Source organism: Wolffia australiana, chromosome 16 (genome assembly GCF_029677425.1).
Source record: "Wolffia australiana isolate 7733 chromosome 16, ASM2967742v1".
Classification (NCBI taxonomy): Eukaryota; Viridiplantae; Streptophyta; class Magnoliopsida; order Alismatales; family Araceae; genus Wolffia; species Wolffia australiana.
The window spans coordinates 7,313,770-7,323,778 of record NC_135850.1 but is presented as its reverse complement, the minus strand read 5'-3'; the positions used below and the strand labels follow the sequence as shown (position 1 = coordinate 7,323,778).

Below are 10,009 nucleotides of genomic sequence, written 5' to 3'. Positions count from 1 at the left end.
CTGCTCTAGGAATTCCCATTTCCTCTCCATCTTGTCCCCATTAGAAGCAACACTCAAGGAGGAGAAAGAGAAGAAAAGGGGGACACTCAAACTGACTCACATTAGTATGAAATGATGGTGTCCCCCTCTATTTATAATGACCTAGGAAAATTGAATAGTAGTCCATGTCCTTGGGAAAAATTAATGAAAGTCCCCAAACTTTGTCCCAAAACCTTGTGTGTGTGACCCCCAGGGCCCATATATCAGTCTAGTTAATAAATTTAATGTCCTGATAATTTTTTTTGGGCTAACCTTATTAATTAACAATATCACTTGTAGATTAATGAATCAAGGATTGGTTGAACCCAATCAATTAGTTAAGTTGTTGGCTTGTAGAGTGCCAAGCTGTACCTTGTGCCTTAAAAGATACAAAGGAGTATGCCATCTCTTACATGAAATATTTAGCATCATCAGTTATCATGTATGTATAATACCTCATCTGCATGAGATAACCAAATGACTAAGGGTACGGTTAATCATGAAACCCTAACAGATCATTCTAGTTAGTAGTAATGAGTGGTTAAATCATTGAAGCACAACATCTTTGATATTTATACTACCCTAGCCAGGGATTTAATTGCATCATCTTCCTTAATTTAATATCCTCCAATACCAATGGTATAAAATCCCATCTTGACCACACACTAACTTTTATAGACTTGTTGATGAATCCGAGCTCAGATAGTGTAGAAACCTTTGATTAGATAGTCATATGTCACAATCAATACACAACTGTCCATCAACAAGGCATCTTTGTTGTCTCAAATCTAAGGACCACAAAAACAACCATGACATAATCAACCTTATAGACGATGTGTATAATACAATTAAGGAATCCCTACGGATAGTATAAGTGAACTCTTTTCCCAAACAACGCTCGCTATCTGTCCTTAATGTCTCCACACTTATTGTTGTGGGATAAACTATACTCATCATATGACTGTGATGAGACATTGCTATTATATATGGATACTTCAATGTCCTTCTTGAGTATCCTTTGAATAAGAATGTTTAGAGCACATGCTTAAAGAATAATTATTTATATGTTATGATCTCATCATCTGAATTAAATTAGTTATTGCATGTATTCATGGACTTCAATTACATGTATCACATGTGCATTATATTGAGTATATAGTATATCCATTAATATAGAATGAGACATGATATTGGCTTGTAGGCCACGCATATTTCTAACACATATAGAATGTAATATGCAAACTCTTCCTTCACCATACCATCCAAGACAACATCGGGCACTGTTATTTAGGACAAATGCTAATGGCCCAAAAGATGTGGGAAAAATGACAAGTGAATTCATTCCTTTAGAAACACAGATGATGTGAAAGACCTAATTAAGTGTGGGTAAATTTTCCAGAACCATGGCTCCCTTGAAAAAAATTTCAACATGTAGATTAACCCTGAGTGAAAAAATAACAACAAAAAGTTCATCTGAATGATACCAATACATGGTGTCATCTAGCTAATATGTTTGTTACATCACCAACTCAATGAAATTCAACATATACGACTATTTTATTTTAAAGAGTAGAAGTTATCTCTTTCAGTTAAAACATTTTTCCATACACTGGAATAGTCCAAGAGATTGTGACTAACTCTCAAGCATCTGAGCTTATTCATCCCAGATATTCTCAAAAGAGAAATAAGCTACATAGACACACTAAAAGATGGTGCAAATGTCTTCGCCATCTTAGAGATGAGGACCAATTACTCAGTGTAATACTAAAAAAAAATCTTCAACTTGTCAAGGTAAACCATTATGAATGGAAATCCCATATATCTGAAGAAATCATTGATATTTTGAATCCATTTGACATAGTGGGTTTTCAACCACAATAGATTGGCCATAAAGAAGATGTAGTGGGTATAGGTACAAATAATTTTCCTTTTTTGTGTGCAATTAGTATATGTATCATGTAGATCACCTCCTCATATTATGACATATGGACATTGATAAGGAAAAGTTAGGGTGTGAGGCTACAACAACGGTGAGAAAAAGGCAAGCTATGGAGTAGATGATAAATTAAAGGTAGATATGCAACATATGTGAAAAGTGAGGATTCCTTATAGGCAAGTCACTCGTGGGTAGCCTACAACACATGAAAAAAACACTACGTAAAAATACTACAAGTGGACAACTGACTCATAGGTATACCATTAACGTGATAAAATGGCAGGAATCATTCTATTGTGCGATTAGGCTAATGATGGGTAGAAAAGGCAGAGGAAAATTACAGAAAAATGATTGGCATGTGGGTACACTGGTGGTTGGAGAAAAGTGGGTTTGTGCAACAATCAGGGGATGTAATAGTGACTGGGAATATAGATAATGAATCAGGGTTCAAAAATCCCTACACAACTAGTGATTTGATACCATGTGGAAATAAGTATGATCAGAAGTTATAGCAACATAGAAGGACCTCCATACTTCAATGCAGGTCTTGTGGAAATCAATTTATACCTTGTATGTCATGTTGCGAGGTTAATTGAAAGTCATGACTATTCTAACAAAGAAAATCATGACTATTCAAAATCCAAACATATGAAAAAGCATAAATAAAATCCAAAACCATAAAGGAGAAACAATCTGAAAAAGCATGTATAGGAGGAATAATCGACTTATACTACACCTCTGTTATCTTTCCATGTATTAATCTCTATCTAAATTTGATACCAATACATTCTATAAAACAATCAGCTTATTGTATGGAGTAGATGACGCGGATCTAGCTGATATTTTAGATCATAATAGGGAATTGGAAAGATAGTAGCCACCACTAAATTATTTTTACAGATTTTCTTATGATATTGAAAATTTATTATTAGAACATGTAAAATGAGGTTGGATTAGAGTAGAGTTTATGAGAGATATAGAGTAGTTTGAGGGAATAAGTAGCATCTAATTCCTTATTAGATAAAAATATATTTTTTTTAAATTAATGTTAGAGTAAGTCGAGATATTGATAACAGGGGATTTCAAAAACACATGAAGCTTAGTCAAGTTGTAAAATTTTACTGTTTATTCCAATGTTAATGTAATGAGACGTCTAATATTGAAGTCTGATCATCACTAATTTGAGATGATTATGTCATAATTGAAGCCTAATAATTTCAAATATCTAAGGCAGATTTGAGTAGAGATGGTGATGTTGAATTCATTTTGTTGAACTTATTTAATTATTTAAATTCTAATTTTGAACTTAGAATGAATTGAGTCAAAATACCAACTCTGCATTGACTCAGTTTTAAAGCCTTAATCGAAATCAATGGATAACATATTTAATATCCCTATAACTTTAGTTATAGAAATATGAAAGTGTATTTTGAAATTTAGACAAAAATAATATCTTGTAGATATATTGATACATGGAAAAGAACATGGGAAGAGAGATGTATAGAATAAGATTGATAGTGATATGAAAAAAAGAGGGGTGTCGTAGAAGTGAGATATAGAAGAGGGATAAAATGACAGGGTTCACTCATCCTGACAACCATAACAAAATGGATATTACGGACCCATTATCAATGATAAAATTACATATTGACATATGTGATTAATCTCTGATACTTGATAATGAACTGTATCAAACCAAGTGAGATATAGATTGGAAGGAACTATAGGTCGATGCCCCTTTTATGTACACTTACACTATGTATCAACCCCTTCAAAACCAGAAGGATAAAAAATTGTACAATTGAAATTTCAATTGCACTTGGTTTTTAATTAAAATGTCACGATTATAACAATAAAATAATGTTTTGAAAAAATAATGTTTTGAAAAGATAATAAGAACAGGTATGGTTGCAGTAAAAATTCAATAAATAGAAAAATATCATTTAATATATTTTGAAATTAAAATTTGGATGTCAAACTAAGCAGATTTTGTTAAAAATTCTTCATACATTTCTCATAATTGAGAGATTCAATGATAAAAAATAGTTTTATCCACGACAATTGAGCAAGTCAGACTTTAGCAAGATTTTGTTAAAAGTGTAATAAATAGCTACAAAATACTAAATCAATAATTATCGATGACTTTCAAGACTTCCTCATAAAAATGACAAAGGATTCAGAGATAGACAACAGAAGTGAAGAAACACAGGAATTGCCATCTTATTTGGTCACTAAGCTAGAATCATTAAGAGCCATTTCATTGCTTTTGGATGAACATGCGGATCAATATTTTCCACTGAATTTCACCATGCATATAAATTTCATCATACAATTTTTTTCTAACTTCTTGGAAAAAGATAGGTGAGTGATGACTTATGTTGATTACTTATTAAGTAGTCATCTACTAAGTCAATTTCAGCCTTTCTAAGGAATGAAGATATACAACATTTTTTTATTCAGTTTTTGGTACATATTTGTCTTATGCCAATAATGCTTTGAAATTTCCCAAATCCTAACCTTATAACTTAAAGCATGTAAACCACTAACTCCCATGCTCATTTAAAATATAATAAAAATATTCTCTAACTATAATCATGTTATTTTCCCCTTACCATCAGCTATCTAATCCTTATAGCATATGATTACTATTTAGTCTTTTTACCCGATAAAAAAATTAGTAGAAACATATATCAAATCCAATTTGTATTCACTCAAGCAGACTAGATCACATCCAATTTTTCAATATATTTTAATCTCATAATCAAAGTCCTAAAAGTTAACTGAAAGTGAACTAAACACCCTTTTTAAAAAGACAAAATAAGAATCATTGAGTCAATATAAATGTCTTACATTATTAAACTGAATTTAGCTCACCCACTAGCTAGTTTCCTCATTTAATTATGTACATATTTAAACTCTTATTCACAATAAGTTGAACTTAACCAATATCGTGAGACGGTCTCTTTTAAACAACTAAAAAGTCTGAGTTCTTCAAAGCGTTTTCATATAAATATGTTTCAGAAAAAATGAGAGATTGAGGATATAAGCAATGGGAAAAAGTAATAGAGAGTAAGATAGAGAGATACATTAGATATGGAAAGAGTATGTATATATCAAATGGAGAGATAGGATAGAGAATAGAGAAATGATATATATAGAGAGAGAGTAGAGAGAGATGGGATATACAGAGGGCTAGTGATAGAAGAAATATAGAGAGAGGGAAGGGGACGGTGGGAGAGAGAGAGAGAGAGAGAGAGAGATGGGAAAGACAGAGCTTTAATGAGAGAAGAAATAGAGAGAGGAAGGGAGAGAGAGAGGGGGCGAGAGAGAGAGAGAGAGAATGGGTGTACAAGTTTATGGTGCATACCCAGCAATAGTAAGAGAGAGAGATAGAGAGGCAGAGAGAGGGCGTAAAAATAGCTGGTTAATAGGAGGATGTAGAGAGAGAATGGAAGGTTAAAAGAAAGAGAGGAAGAGATAGGAAGAGAAAGGGTGGGAGAGAGCGACAGGAACTTAGGAAGAGGAAGAGCGAGATAGGAGGAGAAACAATGGGAGAGAGCGACAGGAACTATGGAAGAGAAAGAGAGAGATAGAAGTGGTGATAGAAGAGATGGTGAGAGAAATAGATAGGAAGAGATAGAGATAGAGATAGAGAGAGAGAGAGATGGCGAGAGAAAAAGATAGGAAGAGAGAGAGAGAGAGAGAGATAGAGATAGATAGAGATAGAGATAGAGAGAGAGAGAGAGAAAGGGGAAGAGAGAGAAGAAGGTGGGGGGGGGGGATCAGGGAGAAAGCGTGATGAAAGAAAGGACGTACCCGTTACTGCGGGGAGGCAGAGGGACATTCTCTTCTTCTTCTTCTTCCCGTACTCACCAACCGCCTCCGTCCTCAATCGCAGGCGACGAAAAGTAGCAGAGGGTCGTTTCCTGCGAGCTCAGAGTTCTTCTTCCATCTTCCTCTTCGTCATCTTCTTCATCATCACCATCTTCATCATCATCATCATCATCATCATCATCATCATCATCATCATCATCATATTCTTCTTCTTCTTCTCCTCCTCCTCCTTCTTCTTCTTCTACTAGATTGCAACAATTGAACAATCCTCGCGCTTTCTCCTCTCATGGCGCCGCAGAGATCCACAGAAACCTCCCCGCCATCGGCGCGTCCCTCACCACGTCAAAGTTGTACCTACCCAACCAATCAACAAATAAGAATATTTCCCAAAATAATTTCAAAATCAGAAGATTTCGTCTCTTCTTACTTGTCGAGAAATCGAAGCTGTTCTTGCTTCTCCGCCGCCGCGAAGAACTCCTCCATCTCCTCCGCCGATGGAATCCGCCGCCTGCTTCAAATCAGACCAAATTAAGTTCTAAAATCGTCTCCAGCGAAGTATTCTTCCCAGCAAGAAATCGAGATTTCAATTACTTCTTGTCCAATCTCGGATTCCGATCCAAGTCGGCGTTCTCGGTTTCGTTTCCTTCCTGCAGAGAGTAGAAAATAATCAAAATCTGAGAAACGGAGGTAGTAAACACTGAATTCAGGAAACACTGAAGAGACCAGATGCTTAGAATTCAAACGACGAAACTCTCTGCAGGAGAAATTCAAATTTCAACGAGAAAAATTCACTTCAGACGCAAGATTCATTCCAAAGAATAACTGACCTAAGAAAGGCATAAATAACCGCGGTTATCTAAGATTAAAGACAAATAAGACAGATTCCGAGGAACTAATTCAAAAATAAACAACAAAAAACTAAAATGCGACGCGGAAACTCACCTCCGGCGCCGAAGTAGATATAGATCTCTCTCCCTCGCCGACCGCCAATGCAGCGCCACAGGAAGAACCGCTCGACAATCCAAAATTCTCGCTTCTGGCGATCAAACTCGAAGAATTATCCACCGCAAGTGGAGAGACAGGGGAAATGGCGGTCCTCCTCCTCCTCTCCGCCGCGCGACGGCGGATCCGCCATTGGAGACGCCGGATCGGAGCTCCAAGCTCTCTCTCCGCCATGGCCAGAACCTTCTTCTTCCTCGTTTCTCTACTCTTCCTTATCTCTCTCTCTATTGTTTTTCTCTCTCTCTATCTTGTTATTTAAATAGGCGAGTGAAGGGTGGGCCCCGCTCAGACGTCATTGTTACATTGCACCGGCGGATCAGGATTGGATAACGTGGGGCGCATTTACCTCGAAGCTTGTGTCGCTTTTCGCCAGGTTTTATTTAAAGAAAGATGAATGGTTTTTTGTTATCTATTTAAGATGGAAGGGTGTATTGGGAAGTTTGCGTCCGAGTGGGGCGGGATCGGGAATAGTTGCCAGATCTGGGTTTTTACGTAATTATGACAAGGGTGAAACGAGAAATAAAAATTCTCTCTATCTTGAGTCACAAACGACAGGTCGAGTTCAATCATTGCAACTATCCCACTTTCTCTCTCTATTTTCTCTCTCCTCTCTCTTAAACCCTCTCTCTCTTTCCATCTTCACTTCCTTTCTCTCCTCTTTTTCCATCTTCACATTCTCTCTTTTCTCTCTTTCCCTCTTCACTTTCTCTCTCTTCTCTCTCCCTACTTTCTCTCTCCTCTCACTCAAACCCTCTTTCTAGTTTCTCTCTCCTCTCTCTTAACCCATTTCTTCACTATCACTCTCCTCTTTCTTAAACCATTTCTTCACTATTTCTCTCCTCTCTCTTAAACCCTTTCTTCACTATCATTCTCCTCTCTCTTAAACCTCTCTTCACTATCACTCTCCTCTCTCTTTCTCTCTTCACTTTCTCTCTCCTCTCTCTTAGACCCTCTCTTGTTCTCTCTTCATTTTGTCTCTTCACTTTCTCTCTCCACTTTCTATCTCCTCTCTCAAACCCTCTCTCTTTCTCTCCAGTTTCTCTCTCCTCTATCTTAAACCATCTCTCATTCACTCTCTCTTTCTCTCTCCTCTCTCTTAAACCCTCTCTCTTTCTCTCTCCTTCATCTTAAACCCTCTCTCTTTCTCTCTCCTCTCTATTAAACCCTCTCTCTTTCTCTCTCCCCTTTCTTTCTCCTCTCTCTTAAACCCTCTCACTTCCTCTCTCTACTGTTTTTCTCCTCTCTCTTAAACCCTCCCACTTCCTCTCTCTACTTTCTCTCTCCTCTATCTTAAACCATCTCACTTCCTCTCTTTGCTTTCTCTCTCCTCTCTCTTAAATCCTCTTGTTTTCTCTCTTCTCTCTCTTAAACCCTATCACTTAAACCTCTCTCTTTCTCTCTCCCTTTCTCTCTCCTCTCTCTTAACCCTCTATGTTTCTCTCTTCATTTTCTCTCTCTGCGCTCTCTTAAACCCTCTTCCTTTCTCTCTCCTCTCTCTTAAACCCCTCTTTCTTTCCCTCTCTACTTTCTCTCTTCCCTTTCTTAAACCCGCTCTCTTTCTCCCTCATCTCTCTTAAAAACCCTGTCGCTCTCTCTGTGTATATCTCTCTTGTTTTATTCCAAAGTTTGAGGGATGAGAGAGAGTGTATTCATGAACGGTGAGGAGAGTCACGAGCAAGAGGGAGGAGACGCCATTAATGCGCTTCTCACGGGCTGTGTATGACAAGCGCTGTGCAAATTTTATCTTCAATTCACTTGAATGAAATTGGTAAATTTTACTTTGATGTCAATAAATATTATCTCCACTTCACTTGAATGAAATGGGTAAATTTTATTTTTTTTTCACTTTTGTCGGCTCCAATTTACTTGAATCAAAAGGGTAAATTTTATTTTGATATCAATTCTGTCTGCTCCAGTTCACTTGAGTGAAATGGTTACATTTAATTTTGTTGCCAATTGAGTCCGCTACAATTCATTTTGATTGAAATGGCTAAATTTAATTTTGTCGACAAAATTAAATTCAATTTTGTCGTCAATCTTATTTTTGTGAACTGTGTGTTGTACAATTCATGTGAATAAAAGAGGTAAAATTGTTATGTTCTCAATTTTGTGCGCTCCAATTCACTTGCACTAATGAGCAATATTGCTTTATACTCCATCGTGTGTTCTTCAATTTCGTTGAATAAAATTGGTAAAAAATATTTTGTTGTCATCTGAGTCTGCTCCAAAGCATTTGATTTCAACTGTGTATAACTATTTTGGTTTCAACTGTGTGTGCTCTACTCTTGATTTCTCAATTACAATATTTTTTCTTGATTGCAAGAGCTCCATTTCAAATGGAGGAAGGCAGAAAAAATTGTATTGTATGGCAGAAAGAGGTATGCTTATTTTGATTCAACTACGAAATAATATTTTTTTCCCGTAGCTATCAACAAAGATTGATACAAAAACTTTAGCACATTCGATGAGGCCATGCAGATCGATAGTTACTTTACAACATTTCAACAGCAATCACAGAAATCTATAAAATGAATTGTCAGCCAACCGAGTTTTGAAGACTGTAATGTTAACTTCATTTAAAATTTTAATTTTGATGGCATTTTAAGAATAAAAGCATCGAAGATGGTAAGGCTGTTGGGGCAAGGGAACAACTCTCACTGTCTCACTTGCATATGCACTAGACCATACACAACAAAAAAAAAACCGTTGTTTCTTTTCAAACTTGGTACATATATATGGTCTTTGTATTCTAGCCGAAGTAGTAACTGACTTAGTTACTGTCAAAGTAACTGACATAGTCTACATAGTAGACAAGTCAATATTACTAGCAGTTACATAGTAAAATTGAATAAAAACTTCACTGAATCTGCAAGATAAGGATCAAGATGACCCATTCTCCAAACGCTCCAGATGGCTCTAAAATTTACTAACACATTTTATGAGAGTTTTTAATTTATTCTGGAGCATAGTGACAGATAAAAACAAGTAGATATTAAAGGAAGAGAGAGACAGAGAGATAGAGTTAAAACACATTATGGTTAAAATGAGGAAATATTACATATTTGGAAGTTCCCCACGATTCTTGCGGGCTCATTCTGAATATCCCTTTCCTGTTCGACGACAGAGGAAAAGGGTATAATTTGTTAGCTAGACATTTATAGAATCTTAGATATCTGTAAATAGAGTGAGAACAAGACTAATAAATAGGTAAGAAGAGAG

At 36.2% G+C, this 10,009-nt stretch overlaps 1 protein-coding gene across 2 annotated transcripts; it reads right to left on the bottom strand.

The window, feature by feature from the left end:
- Positions 1–4,886: 4,886 nt before the first annotated feature.
- On the bottom strand, positions 4,887–7,035 carry LOC144713830 (uncharacterized). Of its 2 annotated transcripts, none has more exons than XM_078588540.1 (4): positions 6,731–7,035; positions 6,380–6,435; positions 6,216–6,299; positions 4,887–6,142 (listed from the first exon to the last, which is right to left on the bottom strand). In XM_078588540.1, exons 1-4 carry the CDS (start codon positions 6,962–6,964, stop codon positions 6,073–6,075), a joined length of 444 nt encoding a protein of 147 aa, XP_078444666.1. In that variant the 5' UTR covers positions 6,965–7,035; the 3' UTR covers positions 4,887–6,072. The 2 variants fall into 2 exon arrangements, with proteins under 2 accessions (XP_078444666.1, XP_078444667.1); XM_078588541.1 differs by having other exon boundaries at positions 6,216–6,296; positions 6,731–7,031.
- Positions 7,036–10,009: the final 2,974 nt, after the last annotated feature.

Coding starts and splice junctions, on each gene's coding strand:
- LOC144713830 (XM_078588540.1), bottom strand. CDS start 6,964: ATGGCGGAGAGAGAGCTTGGAGCTCCGATCCGGCGTCTCCAATGGCGG. Junction 6,436..6,730: donor TATCTACTTCGGCGCCGGAG/GTGAGTTTCCGC, acceptor TACTCTCTGCAG/GAAGGAAACGAAACCGAGAA. Junction 6,143..6,215: donor CAGCTTCGATTTCTCGACAA/GTAAGAAGAGAC, acceptor TTGGTTGGGTAG/GTACAACTTTGACGTGGTGA.